This window comes from Octodon degus, unplaced genomic scaffold (assembly GCF_000260255.1).
Source record: "Octodon degus isolate 3935 unplaced genomic scaffold, OctDeg1.0 scaffold00158, whole genome shotgun sequence".
Classification (NCBI taxonomy): Eukaryota; Metazoa; Chordata; class Mammalia; order Rodentia; family Octodontidae; genus Octodon; species Octodon degus.
The window spans coordinates 2,719,558-2,735,607 of NW_004524734.1; the positions used below are offsets into that span (position 1 = coordinate 2,719,558).

General features: G+C 38.9%; 1 protein-coding gene across 1 annotated transcript in view; it reads right to left on the minus strand.

Annotated features, from left to right (window-relative positions):
• Window positions 1-16,050, minus strand: part of Rfc1 (replication factor C subunit 1) — a 96,321-nt gene that overhangs the window by 51,400 nt on the left and 28,871 nt on the right. Inside the window, exons 3-4 of the mRNA XM_023702767.1 lie at window positions 13,269-13,344; window positions 8,896-9,015 (exon numbers count right to left, since the gene is read on the minus strand). Of these exons, the coding sequence (XP_023558535.1) occupies window positions 8,896-9,015; window positions 13,269-13,344 (196 nt within the window). The remainder of the gene's footprint in view (window positions 1-8,895; window positions 9,016-13,268; window positions 13,345-16,050) is intronic.

The window sequence follows — 16,050 nt, forward strand, 5'->3', positions numbered from 1 at the left end:
AATCACTGATGAAAACCTATTTCTGTGAATAATCTTGTGTAAAATACTCTCCAATCCTACACACCTCATAGGCATAAAACACTCCTCTTCTTCAATATTTGCTCTTGTTTCTTACCAATCCTAAATTTGTTTCTGCCTTGTCAGAAGCGAAAGGCAAGCTATGTTCTCTTCTCCCTGGAAACTTATAATAACATGATAAAAAATAGATCTAAGTCAAATTTCTGAGAACTAGTTGAAAATCACGAGCAAGTGAACACTTAAAATTTCCCTCCAGGATATTTGTCTCCTTATAAAAAACACCATTTATTTTTATTTAGAGACAATATAATCTCAAATGTGGTAACAATCAAGTAAACTAACATTATCCAACACACAGCAGAGGAATTGCCTGGGTGCCAAAATTGTTTTGCCCTTGAGTGACATTAATTCATTTATTTAGAAGGCTAGCAAATGAAAGAAAGGAAATAATGTACAGCTCCGTACAGAAATCTATTCACAAGCCAAGAAAGAAAAAATCTAATCCTGGACTTCATAGTGCACAGAGCTTGGCTTTTCCAAATAGATCTCTAAATATCCTAATTCTATGGTTTCCCTCCTTTGGCCTGGAACACAATCAAATCCAATTAATGGGGAGATTTCATCACAGAAATTAAAAATAAATTAGCAACAAGTCAAAAAGCAAAAAAGAAACCCAAGAATTTAGAGCCATTTCCGATGAAGTTCCTTTTCAGTACTTCCTTGAATCAAAAACCTAACCATGACGGTCTTAAAAGTAGAAAAAGATTCATCCATTTGCCAAGCCTCAGTACTTACTCATTGATTAAGTGGGTGGGAAAGAAAATACACATACCAACTTTTCCCACTGATGTAGTGAAGCAGACATTCTTGGCATATCAACCTAATGAAACAAAACTTATGAGCCTGCTCTTTAGTCAAGAAACAAGAGACTCATGATTCATGACCAACGATCCTCCGAGAATCAAATGGAGTTAGTTATACTTCCAAAATAAAATTATTCTATAATTTGGGGGGGGGCTGGTAAAGTAGTTGGATAAGGACAAATAAGAGGAAAAAACACTGGCTTAACATAAGATGCTATCTATATACAAGGGCCAAGTCCATCGGCCCTCCCTGAAAAAGAAAAATCAGGGAAAGGGTTTTGACAACTGGCTAAAGTCCACTTCCCAGATACACTTAGAGCTCTAAGGCATGACATGAACAACAGAAGGAAACCTGACTAGCCAGCCTCACACAGTGAGCAAGCAATTCTGCACTGCTGTTTCCAAAGTCGCTCACCCACCCCTCCCCAGGAGGTGGAGGGCATGAAGGCCAGTCTCACATTAAAGTTGAGTACAAAGCCTCTGGATACCACTTTGCTAGTCCCTAATGACAAGCCTACTTTCTCTGCTTCTGGCACACAGTTCTGTCTTATGGCACAGTATATATCATGAGTTGGGCTTTTTTTTTTTTTTTTTTTTGGTGCACAGTTGGTATTTTTGAGACAAGGTTTTGCCAAAAAGTTCAAGCTGGCCATCAATTCACTACGTAGCCCAGATTAGCCTCAAACTCAGGACAATCCTCCTGCTTCAGCCTGCTGAATGTTGGAATCATAGGCGTGCACCACCACAGCCAACCAGCTTCTTCATTTTGCAAGGTGGTTCAGATCTCAAGAATCATTCTAGAGACTCTAGCCCACTTCAATTCTCTTCCTTCTCTATCGATCACTTAATTTTCTTCAGGTGTCATAATATGGACTAATAGAAAACTGAAGAACAAATCATTCAAAAAAACTTAAAAAGTATCTACCTCTCATGAATATGTAAATATGCATAAAAGTTCTATTGCACTCCCAGGGGCCTTTGAGAAAAAAAGTCTTAAAGATAAAAGAAATGGAATCCTAACTATCAAAAGTGAAAGACAGATTCCCAGTTACAGAACTGTAGAAGAGGAAAGGTTTAGAGACAATGTTATGAAACTGCATTGTCACAAGCAGGTAAAAGGGAGGCATAGAATGTTCAATAAAAGTACACAGATTCACTCAGGATAGTGAAGTCCTAAACCTCTGCTGAGTTCCAAGACGAATAATTGAGCTGGGTTTTAAAAACATGGACTATCAGAACTGAAACAAAATATCCACACTCGGTAAACTCGGTAAGGTAATCCTTTGCCATGGGAGCGCTCCATGTGCTGTGGGATGTGTGGCAGAATCCCCAGCCTCTACCAAATAGGTGTCTTAGTGTCCTCCAGCTGTAATAATAAAAAAGGTCACGGGAAAAACCAAAAACAATGCAGTTACATCATGCACAGGCACAAATTCCCTACACTGAATGTGATCATTACAAATATCTAAAATGTAATGTGGAATAAGATGCTATTTAATTTTGTTCTTCCATAGCTGATTTTTCAATGTATATGCCTTAATGATTTTTTTCTTTACAATAAGTTTTGGACAATTTCATTTTTGTGTATCAGGGTACGATTTCATTCAAATTTCTTGTGCAAAAGGTTCATTTTTCTTAGAAGTGTGGTGTTATAAGTTTAAACTCAGAAATTTTAAATCTTTAAATATTTATTGCCTACGTCTTTCTACTTTAAGAATTCTAATTATATGAATATAAGTTTCTTGATTTTGACATAGTGAACTATTATATGACTGATCTGTAAATTCTTCATTTTTATTTTGGGCAATTTTTATTGTTATATTCATTTAAGTTTATAAATAACTTATTTACAATGTGCAATCTATTATTAATCTCATACGATGTATTCATTTCAGAAATATTACTCTGAAAATCACTGTCTTTAGCTTATATCTTTCACATTTCAGTATTTGTCTGCAATTTTTAATATATGTAATTATTGATCTTCAATAAAGTTAATGAAAAAAAACCAGTATCTAAAATGTACCAATAAAATCTGATTGAAGAAAAAAAAAAATCAAAAAGACCTCCAGATATTACCAAAGACCCCTGGAAGGTAAATGCCACCCTTGGTTAGGAAGCACTACTTTATGGCAATATAGAGAAATACAAGATAGTAACAGTTACTAAGATTCATAAGTAACTGAACAACTATTCATTAGACTTTATCTGTCCCTTCATGCTAAACAATTTTGCTTATGATTCTGACAGAATTACAACAAAGTCTATCAAACAACCACAAGGCTAGAGATGTAGCTCAATGGAAGAGCACTTGTCTAGCAAGAATGAGTTAGAAATCTTCTGAAAGCAAGAGTAGGATGCAGGAGCATAAGGAAGAACACGGAGAGGAGGAGGGAAAGAGGAAAAAAGGCAGACAAATACATTAAATTATGAAAATGCAAACTGCAAGCTGGGTATAATGGTGCATGTCTGTAATCGCAGCATTTGGGAAGCCAAGGTGGGAGAACCATTGCAAGTTGAAGACCAGCCTTGGCTACAAGCAAGTGCATTTAATACAGCTACAGCAAGGGGCTGAATGGAGAAACACTAACTCTAGTGATTTACAGACAACGTTCATGTAAATATTTCATCCTCAAAAATTCTCAACTTGGTTTCTTTTAAACAGAATCTCAGTGTACAGATTTTTTTTTTTTTTTTTCATGGAACCAGGGATTGAACTCAGGCCCTTGCCTTGCCAGGCAAGTGCTTATTCTACTGAGCCATCTCCCCAGCCCCCAGAAACATATTTTTAACAAGTATAATCACACAATATATAGTTTGTGATTTCTTCTCATTTCAAGGAAATTTTCTACCTCAATCATTCTAGGTTTTCCTGAAAACATCTGAGAACTCTCCATCATACACACAATCTGCTTTTATTAATCTCACACACAAAACTGTATGTCTCAAAAATTACCAAAGAAAGTTTTTCTGGTTATTGTTTTGTCTTTTTTTTTTTTTTTTTGGAGATAGGATCTTGCTTTGCAGTTCAGGCTGGCCTTGAGCTCACTTTGTATCCCAAGCTGGTCTTGAACTTGCAACCATCCTCCTACCTCAGTCTCCCAAGTGCTGGGATTACGGGCCTGTGCCACCACACCCAGCTCAAAGAAAATATTATACAAACCTCAGTAATCTCTTTTCCTATTCTCCCAAATCGCAGGTCACCAATAATACATGGTAAGCTGGAAAACACAATATCCTCAGCTCCCCCACCACCTGAACACTCACCAAATAATTGTAACATCAAGAGTTATTAACTGCCTCTGTGGAATTATTAGCTGAATTTAAACTACAGGTCATAAAAAATTTTCAAAACAGGAAAAAACCCCAATCAAATAACAGCCTTTGATGAAAGTACATAATAAAAGGTCATCTTTGTCAAACAAAACTCAAGGTCTCTCACTTCATTAAACAGTAAAAGTAAACACATTTACCTGGTACAAGAAGTATTTAGGTTCTGATCAACCTAGAAAAACATTTTACTAGAGTCAATGGTTAGCTATGAAAGTATTTATAAGTGATTTTTCTTTTTCTGATAATTTGTGAAATTAATGCAGATAAGTTAGTTTTAAAAATCAAGAAATAGTAAAAGACAATCAAGGTTATAATAAAAAATATTTGCCACAAAGCTAAGTGGCAAGCTTATCTATATATTATAAACAAAATAATTGAAATGTTACTGCTTACAGAATTGAAACATAGATCACATATGTAACTGAAAATTTTTTCCTAGCCACATTTTTAAAAAGTAAAAATAGGTGAAATGAATATAACAATGTTTTATTTGGCCAATATATTCAAATAATTATTTCAACATGTAATTGATACTAAAGAATTAACAACAGTTTACATTTTATATGAAGTCTTTAAAATCTGTGTTTTATAAATAAATTCTACTGTGTATATTTAAATTACACAACATAATGCTATAGGATCCAGAGTATATGTTTCGACAAGACAGTAGTGGTGAACCGTATGGCAAAACTGCTACAGCAGGCTGTCTGTATCACTGAAAGCTTGAAAAGTTTGCCATCACTAATCTAGGAAATCAACCTATCCATCATCTCACATAGCTGCTCCTTATTTCCTGTGTAGCAAAAGCACCTAAAATCTACTCACTTTCCAGGAATCCCAAGTAGCACACAACTGTAGCAACTAGAGTCCTCTTTCAAGTACACGCTCGCCAGTTGTGCTCCTCCTGCGTATTTGTGATTTTGCACCTCTCACCTCCATCTCCCCACATCCTCCATCTCACTCCAGTCATCACTGTTCTATTCTCTCTGGATAGCTGACCATTTTTTGTGTTTTCTGGTGTTTTGTTCTGTTTGCTTTTTTAATCCCATAGATGCGTGAAATGACGCACTACTTTTCCTCCTGTGCCTGGCTTACGTAGCATGACGGCCTCCACATATATCCCCGTGTGGAAAACAGCAGGATCTTCCTTCAAACAAAGACACACACAACTGTGTCGACACAGCTTCTCAGGCATTCACCTGCTGCTGGGGCTGTGCCTGTGTCGGCAATACTGCTACTAATGCTGCAATGAACACGGAAGTGCAGCTAGCTTCAGAAGGCTGGGGGCCTGGCCCTAGCTCAATCCTTTAAGTGGCTGCTTCCACAAAGCTGTCAGCCTCAGGTTGCTGTAGTTCGATCCCCACAACCCTCCATGAAGGCATTTGAGGACCAAATAAAAAAAAAAATCCTTATTCCAGAAGGCGGCGATTTCCTCTGGGTACATGCCCAGGAGAGGGACTGGGGGTCACATGGTGCGTGCATTTAACTTATTGAGAAACTTCCATGCCGTTTTCCAAAGTGAGGGCACCCACCTACATTCCCACCAAGGGCAAACAAGAGTTTCCTGTTCCCCACACAAAGACTTTTGGCTTTTATCTTTCACACTGTCTTACACTTTTCCTTTTTTTTTACGCTTTTCTTTTGTGAATGTCCTATTGTATTTTATCCTCTACAGCACCACTCTGAATGCACCTAATCTCTGCTGTATTTATTTTATCATGCTAATTTCATTGTGGACTTTTTAATAATCTCATTCTCTTTTATGGAAGGAAGGAGGGCTTATATTCTTCCCATGCACTTATCATTTCAAAGAATGAAAAAGTACGTTAAAACAACCAAAAATAGTTGTTTTAATGTACTTTTTCACATATTTCAATTAAAAAAAAAAAAAAGAATGCTGTACAATACTTGGACCATTGTACTCTATGATTTTTATAAAGCAAGCACACAAGGCTTACCTTTACATGTACATGCCCTGGGCAGAAGAAACACACATGGCCTAATGGTTATTAAAAGTTCAGATAAAAAGCTAGACATACATTCAGAAACTAGCATTCAAAACATCCCTCTAAACTAGGTGTGGTACAGGCTGTAATCCCAATACTCAGGAGGGTGAGACAGCAGGACTGTTGTAAATTCAAGGTCAGCCTTGTCTACATAATTAATATAAGGCCAGACTGAACTATATAAGTGGTACGTTGTCTCAAAAAAAAAAAAAAAAAAAATCCTCTACTGAAATAAACAGTCCTCTGTTAAAGAAGATGTGTGATCAGAGCTCAAACTGTCTGACCACTTCGTGCATTTAAAAATTAGTGACAATAGCCTTGATCCGCAGTTGAAGGCCATGACTGTCTGCATACTAATTTGACATTTTCAGGATGTCACTGGAAAACCAGACCACACACCTTCAGCTACACAACAAACGTATTACCAGCCTGCTCTCATGATTCCTTCCACACATTTAAAACTTTGCAGAGGCGGCCAGATCTAAAACAGGGATGGGTTTCACAAAGAAAGAGGACGTGCCTACAACATGCAGCACCACAGCAGGTATTCCTTTTTTTTTTTTTTTTTTAATTGAGAAACAAATATCATTGAGACAGTTTCAAAACTGATTAATAGGACAGTTTCAATAATTAACAGATTGTACAATGTTATCTTCTTAGTGGTTATCTGTAGTACAAGATGCACAGAATATCCTGTCCAAACACTATTAGTACAAAACTTTCTTCGCATTCAATTAAGCAAAAGTAGCTGATTATCTATCCTAACTATTCTGCATATACAGATACAAAATGGTCCTTCCTTTGTATCTCCTTTTTTTGTTTAGTCCTATCAGAGATGGGTATTCCACTGGCATCCAATACTATAGGTACGTGAATTCAGCAAAACAATCCAACACAGTCCAGCCATCCACAATAGTAGTGGGTTATCCACAGAAATTGTTGACTTGAGCCTTTCACAGCTCAGCATATTAACATGGCACAGCAGGTATTCAATACAAAAGGTTAAAAGCATTAATCTGCTGTCATATAGCAAAGAAAGACATCAGCCTCCTAAAAATCTCACCAAAAATATACTTCACAGCTTTCACGTTTTTACCTTTAATCTGAACAACTTCATCAATATCTCATAAAGCCTACGAAGTTTGCCTGCAGCCTTTTTTTTCTTTTCTGTTTTCCTTCTGACTGTCTACTAGTATATGTGTCAGGAATCGGGTGGGGCTTTATATATACATTGTCCCATATGGCCCTGCTTATGGTCTTCTCTAGGAGTTAACAGTGCTAGAATCAAAATGACCTCATCACTAATTTACATTATTTGAATTTCTCCCCACCCCATGACAATGTAACTCCAAGATCCTTGCCTTGTATGAAACAATTATTCGTACTATGAAATCTTAAGACTAGTGCACAATTATTTATAAATGCCTTTTATTCTTTGAATACTTTTAAGAAAGATCAGACTAAGCATAAAACAAACTTTTTTTAAAAGTCAAGGCTGGGGCTGGTGAGATGACTCAGTGGTCTAAAGCACATACTTAGAACAAGCTTAGCAAAGCACAGGGACCGCAGTTCAATCCCCCAGCACCACATGCCAGCCAGCCCCGCCCCCTGGTGGGCTGAGCTGGCCACACACACACACACACACACACACACACACACACACATAAATAAATAAATAAATAAAATAAAAAAAAGATAAAAAAAATTAAAAAATAAAAAATAAAAGTCAAGGCTGACAGTCCAGACACTGAGTCAGGAGGAAGAGAGCTTGAGGCCAGCCTTGGCTAAATAGTGAGACTCTAGTTCAAGGAAATGTCAACACTAAGTATTTAGGGTCAACAGAGAAACAGAGGTCAAGTCATATCGATGCTCAACTATAAATCACAAGAAAAAGTCACTTTATACACTAAGATTATGGCTGTACCATGCAAGATTAAAAAAGTACATTAAAAAGTAATTTTAGGACTAGGGAGATAGCTCAGCAGTCTAAGCACCTGCCTCATAAGCACAAGGACCCAGGTTTGATCTCCGGTACCACACGCTGGGGGGTTGGGGAGCACAAGCCAGCCACTGTATCCAAGCCTGGGGCGCACACCTGTAACCTGAGCACTGGGGAGGCTGAGACAGGAGAATTACTATGAGTCTGAACTACATAGTGAGACCCTGTACCAAAAAAAAATAAAATAAAAAAGTAATTTTATAGGACACCACAAATATTTTAATACATGAGTCAACATAATATCTGATTCAATACTGAGAGATTTTAAAAATTCCTTTGTAACTGGCCCTTTCTCTTTTGCAGAACTGAGGCTGAACCCAAGACCTAGTGCATGCTACGTAAGCACTCTACCACTGTGCTACATTCCTAGCCCCTTTTAAAATTCTTTTGAGATGATATCTCACTAAGCTGCTGAGCCTGGCCTCTAACCTGAAATCTCCCTGATTCAGTCTCCTGATTTACTTGGGTTACAGGCATTTGTCACCACTCTGGCTATTAGCTGGCCTTTAAACCCAAAGAAAATGCTAAAGGTCACTGTAGTCTTCCCCTGATAATTCAGCAAAGTAAAACAGGGCAACAGAAATTCATTTCAAGATGAAGGAGACATGTGCACACACAAAGAACATCAAGACACATTGCATCTGTCTCAAAATCTAAAAATATCTAGTGACCTTACCTGTCTCTGAAATGTAGGTAACAGGATCCTGTCGTAAAATTTTACCAGGTTTAGACAATGATACTTTCTCTGATTGTTTTTTGGCATTTTTTACCTGCACTGTCTCCTCTGCCTCTGAATCTGTATGAGAAAGGAAAACAAAATCTAAAAAGAAGTACTGTAACATTTTTTTCATACCTCCCTCCACACAGACTTGGTACTGAATCCAGAGGACTGGGGACTGAAACCAGGGCTTCCTCTCATTGAGATTCATTGAGATTCACCCCCAGCACTTTTTCACTCATTTGACTGACTTTCTTTAATTTTGAGACAGGGTCTTGCTAAATTGTTGTCAGTTGGTCTTGAACTTGTGATCTTCCTGCTTCAGCCTCCCAAGTGCAGGGGCCACCACACCTAGCTCAGTACTTCTTTGTTGGTTTGTTTCTTTCACACAGGGGTGTCTGACTATGCAATTCAAGCTGGCCTTGAACTCACAGCAATGTTCTTGCCTCAGCTTCCATAGTGCTGGGATGCCATGCCCGGGCCACCATGCCGAGCGGGCTCAGTATATTTCTAAGTAGTTATTATATATCAGTTCCTCAGGATCCCTCTCAAAGCACATCTCTTGTGAACTTTATCAAGAGATGTACTAGCTTCCTACTGCAGCTGTAACAAATCACCAAAACTTCAGTGGCTTAAAACACAAATTTATCATCGTAGCAGTCTAGAGGTCAAAGTCTGATGTAGGCCTCACTGTATAAACATCAAGGTCATAGCGCTGTGCTCCTCACTGATTGCCCTGGGAGTAATCCACACCCTTGACTTTTCCAGGCGCTGTCGGCACCCCCTAGCACATTGCCCCTTCCTCCCCTTCCACTGCTATCTCTCCTTCTCCAACACTCCACAGATTGAACCTTTCTCCAGAAGCTCTTCTACCTCCCCAGCTCTGCACACACTGAGTCCACTTGAAAAGCCCAGAATAAACAACCTTTTTTTTTTTTTAAATTTCAAATGCACCTTTTATTTCCCCTTGTTCTGTAATATAACTATGCACAGGTCCCAGGAATGGGTGTGGAGATCTCTTGGCGGAGGGGATCACAACTACATAATTGCCCAGTGTACTTAATATATACCAGGACAGGGGCTGGGGGGATAGCTCAGTAGAGTAAGGCTTCCCTGGCAAGCGCAAGGGCCTGAGTTCAATCCCTGGTTCTGCCAAAAAAAAAAAATTATATCAGGACAAGGTGTAAGCACCAAGCATAGCTTGTGTCTAGTATAAAATAGACATTTTGCTGGGTGTGGTGGCACACACCTGTGATCCCAGCACTGGGAGGCTGAAGCAAGAGGACTGCCACAAGTTCAGCCTGGACTACATAGTGAGTTCAAAGACCAATCTACACAGCAAGACACTTACTGCTTGTGTCTAGGTGTCCCCCTAAAGCTTCATGCAGTCTTGGAGGAAGGGGGTTCTAAAGTCTGTGATTAATTTATGACCCAACGCTGGGATTATGAGCGTGAATGCTATACCCAATAGCCTGAATACAGTGTAAAGAGGGGAGAGAGGCTTGCTAGCAGCCACAGCTGTGGCTCTTCACTTTACTCTTTGCTGTTTTCCGCTGCAATAAACGGCTGCCCTCTGCCATGTGCCACTCTGGCTTGGAGCCAGATGAGTATAAACTGAAACCTCCACAAACTGTGAGCTAAATAAACCTTTCCTCCCATAATTTTGGGTGTCAGGTATTTTGTCCCAGCAACAAGAAAAAAGTGAGACAAATGCATGTCAGAAAACAAAAACAAACAAAAAGATGTTTCATAAATTCACTCTTGAGGATTAAAGTGCCTGCTTAGGCAGACTCAGGGGCCAGGGATTCGATCCCTGGTATGCAGTGCCAGCCCTACCCTCAGGGTGCACTAAGAGGGCAAAGGAGACTGGGCGTGCGATGCACACCTATAATCCCAGCATTTGGGAGGCTGAAAAACAGGAAGGATCACTACAAGTCTGACTTGTGTAGTGAGACCCTGTAGACCCTGCACTAAAATACATTAAAAAACAAATAAAAAATAAAATAAAATTACATATCTATATTTTCTTCTTCTTGCCCTATACCATGCACTTCTAGATCCTGTCTCAAACTGTTCTAAATTATAATGAACAATTAAATTGCCAGTATTTCAGTGTCGTAGTGATGCATGTCTGTAATCCTGGCACTCAGGCAGCTGAGGCAGGAGGATAACGTGAGTTTGAGACCAAAGCCAGCCTGGACTGCACAGTCAGTTCAATCAAGGCCAGCCTAAACTACATAGTGACATCTTGTCTTAAATCCACACCAAAATTTAATTAATTCACTAAAATTACAGAACTTAAAAATTGCCAGTTCCTTTTTTTTTTTTTTTTTGCAGTACCAAAGATTGAACTCAGGACCCTGCGCTTGCCAGGCAAGCATTTATTCTACTGAACTATCTCCCCAGCCCTCCAGTTCTTTTTTTAGATAGTATCATTAATACAGAGTTTATACATATGAAATGTATTTCATAGTTTCTTTTTATTTTAAAGGGAGAGAAAAACAAAACCAATATAAAATTTCAAAACAAGATGACAAGAAGTTAACTGTTATTATATTCATATTATTACCTTCAAAGTAGGTGCTCAGATTACAAAATACAGGCATATAAAATTGATCAAATATAAGCATTGCTCCTTTCAATGAACTAGTAGAAATTAATAGCACAATTATCTTAGCTATCCTGTGTGTATATACAGACCTTTTCTTTGCTCCCATCTTTCTTTCCTCTTTTCCCAACCCCAGTTGTTCTTTCCTTTTGAGCAGTTTCTTTTCCTTTCACAGTATCTATTGTACCTTTTGGATTTTATTTACTCTTTCAGTTTCTTAAACTAGGGAGACAAAATGATGTTTACATATGCAAGTCTGGCTTATTTCACTTTATGAATATAGCCTCTCTAATTGCATTTATTTACCTATAAAATTTCTTGTCTCCACAAATAATATTTTTACAGAATTTTTTTAAAAAAGTCTTAACAACCTATGTTTCCATTGGCTACATTTTTAAAGAATTCACACAGAACAGGCCAGGGAGATAGCTCAGTACAAAAAGTGCTTGCATGGCAAGTGCAAGGACCCGAGTTCAATCCCCAGTTCTGCTAAAAAAAAGAATTCACATAGGACAAAAATAAAAAATTAGACTGGGCATGATGGCCCATGCCTATAATATCACAGCACCGAGAAGGCTGAAGCAGGAAGATTGAGGCCAGCCTGGACTACATAGTGACTTCAAGGCCAGGCTGAACTGAGTAATGAGACCTTATCTCAAAAAACAAATAAATTAAAATAAATTTTAAAAGTATAAAATTAAGTTGGATATAGTGGCTCACATCTGGACCTCCAGCTACTCAGGAGACTGAGGCAGGAAGATCATTTGAGTTCATGGCTTCAAGGCCACCCTGAGCAATAAAGCAAGGCTCAGTCTCTAAAACTAAATATAGCTGGTGATATAACTCACTATAAATCACTTGTCTATCATGCCTTCTTTCCCCAGCACCACAAAAAAATAATAAACTAAAATAAAAATTAAGGAGAGGCTGGGCATGGTGGTGTATGATTGTAATCCCAGTACTCACAAGAACACAGCTCAGACAATTTACCAAGACCTTGCCTCAAAATAAAAAATAAAGGGCTAAGGATATTGCTCAATAAAAAGCAGCAGGAGGACTGCCATTCAAGGCCAGCCTGACATACACAGCAAAACCCTGTCTCAAACAAACAAACAAAAACAGAAAGAAAAGTGTCACACAAGATGGATCTTCTCTACAAAAAAGTAAAGCTTACTAGACCAGCCCTTGAATCATTTAGGGCATGCGCAGAAACTGGGTACAGAGAATTGGCCTAGCATTTGCCCTAATCTGATCCCAAACACACAGAAAAATGAACAAATAAGTTCTATTCAAACTGTATGAGACATGCTATATACTTTATGTCCCTCTGAATAAACCTTTCATATGTTAATATATTTAGGTTCCAAGTACTCCAGTTCAATAAAATTGTTTTACATTTTACCACAGCTGTTAACATCATAGAGAGTTGTGTGTCTCAAACATCAGTTTGGAAAACAATATCTATGGTATATAAAAGGATTTTTTTTTAAATGTATTTAATACAGGGTTTCACTACATAGATCGGACTCATAGTGTTTTTCCTGTTTTCAGCCTCCCAAGCACTGGGGTCAAAGGATTCTAATACTTGGGAAAGATTTTTTTTTTTTTTTGTGGCTCAGGCTGCCTTAAGGGTGGGTCTGGTAAGGCAGGTGGAATTCAGGATCGAACCATGGTATCCTGCACTAGATTCTAATACTTGAAAAGTCCTCAGAAGAAATATTACCTGAATCATAGATGATCCTCTTTTTTTTGTTTGGTTGCTTTTGTTTGGAGGCATCCTCTTTATAAGAGCTGTTTACCTATAAATATCATAGTATAATTAGAACACAGAGCCAACACAATTGGTTCCTGTTTTTCCCCCATTAGATCCAGACTTAGTGGTTTCCAATCTGGGGCAATTCTGCCTCCCAGGACACATCTTCAATGTCTGGAGATATTTGTATCACAAATAAGGAGCGAAGAAGGTTACTGACATGGAAGAAGTAGACCTGGGAAGCTACTACACATTCTTCAAAGCATTAAGACAGCTCTCCCGACAAACAGCCACCTAGCCCAAAATGTCAACAAAGCTTTAGTTGATTAAAGAATAGTCTAGCCAATCATTAGTCTAGCCATCACAACAGGATGAGGGGAAAAAGTAGAAGTTATTACTCCAATCCACCTCCACACAAACCTATGTATGACAAAGGGTAGAAGGATATCAGGTATTAACAAATTTACTAATTGATTAGTAAATTCAGTGAAACCCTGTCTCAAAAAAAGAAAAAAAAGTATAAAGTCTGGGGATGTAGCTCACTGCAAAGGTCCTCAGTTCAATCCCAAAAAGAAACTGGGGTGTGTGTGTGTGTGTGTGTGTGTGTGTGTAACACATACCTATAATCCCAGCATTTGGGAGTCTAAAGCAGAAGAGTCACAAGAACACAGCTCAGGCAACTTACAAAACCTTGCCTCAAAATAAAAAATAAAGAGCTAAGGATATTGCTCAATAAAAAGCAGTCCCCGCCCCCACCTTTTGTACCAATAACCAAACTCCCCTTGGTGACCTTGCACTTGCCAGGTTGGCACTGCACTACTGAGCTATATCCCTAGCCCCCAACTACAATTAAAAAAAAAAAACAACAACTAAGCTCACAGCCCATCACTAAACCAATGCCTATTACAAAGTTAAACCAAAGCAAAAGTTTTACATCGCACTTCTTTAGTTTTAATTTTTTTATTTGTGTGTGTGTGTGTGTGTGTGTGTGTGTGTGTGGCCAGCTCAGCCCACCAGGGAGCAGGGCTGGCTGGCATGTGGTGCTGGGGGATTGAACCGTGGTCCCTGTGCTTTGCTAAGCTTGTTCTAAGTAGGTGCTTTAGACCACTGAGCCATCTCACCAGCCCCTTACATCACACTTCTAATACTCAATTTTTCCCAAAAAGCCTCAAACCACAAAATACTGATTATAATCAACTAAAGGTAAGAATGTAAGCTTTTTCTGCCCATTATAGTAAAGCTTCAGAAACATACGCTCAATCAGCTGGCAATAAGATGGAACAAATGAACCATTATAGTTTATATACACCACGGGATTGGCAGACAAGAGTTAGAGGCAACCACAATAACTCAAAAATGAGCTAAGACTGTATTTCAAAAAGAAAAGGAGGGCCAGGGATATAGCTTGGCAGCACAGCACCTGCCTGTAAGCGCAAGATCCTGAGTTCTGGGCCGGCCAAATAGCTCAGCTGGTCAGGGATTCAATCCCTGGGCCTGCCAGGCCAGCCCCGCCCCTGGGGCACGTTGAGATGGCAATTGAGACTGGGCATGGTGGTGCATGCCTGTAATCCCACCTCTTGGGAGGCTGTAAAAAGGTGGATCACTACAAGTACGATCTAGTAGTGAGATCCAGAACACCCTGTAGACCCTTCCATAAAATAAAACAAAGGAAAGTAAAATAAAATACACTTGAGTTCAATCCCTGGTAGCAAAAAAAAAAAAAAAAACACAGAAGGGACTTTCAAATTCTGCCTCTATACTTTGTACAAATCTCATGCGTTCTCCCACACAATGTATATGGGATAATGGAATAACTCCTAGTGTTTAGCTAAGATTACCCCTCAGGACATAACACTGGGTTACAACTACCCATCCCACACTTTTCTACTGTAAACTTACATTTTACCATAATAGCAGCCAGCTATAGATCTCAGCAATTGTGCCTAGGGAGTACAGGAAACAATCTTCCTGCCTACCCACTTGGTATGCCAATCAGTAAGGTGAATGCACGTGTGCAAAGTGTCAAGCTGGGATTTCTACCAACATCATGCTCAACAGATTTTGTACACATTACCTGAGCATTACAGAGGGTAAATACACCCACACTACTCTTGTGTTCTATCAACATGTATTTTTACCATAAACAGATAAAGGTATTTTTATGTCATACTTGACTAGTAGAACAAAATAGCCATACAACCAAATACAATGATCCAATGTCAGAACTAGGTCCAAAAATACAGTGAGGGTTTTGGCAGGGGCGAAACCTATCAGACCAAATGCCAGCACTGCCATTCATGTTGGAAACTGAAACAGATAAAATACTAAAAGATGCTGTGAAATACACACAGGATGAAAGGACCAACAGCCATATTTAAGAATGTATTTATTATGATACCTCAGGAGCTGAACTGAAAGCATTCATAAGTCTGCTGTATTTAGCAGGGTTTTCTCATGGTAATAGCATAAACGTAAAAGACTTAGGGAAAAGCAATGGGTGTAGGGCTGGTGAGATAGCTCAGAGGACTAAGCGCCTGCTTTGGCAAGTGCAAGGATCAGGGTTCAATCCCAGGTCCCACTGCCCCCAACTCCGCCCCTGGGACTCACTGAGCCAGCAGAGTCCAGGCATGGTGGCACATGCCTGTAATCCCAGAGCTGGGGAGGCTGAAACCAGGAGGATCACTACCAGTCTGAGCTGCACAGTGAGACCCTGTACCAGACACATAAAATGGGGAGGAAAAAAAGTTTAAAA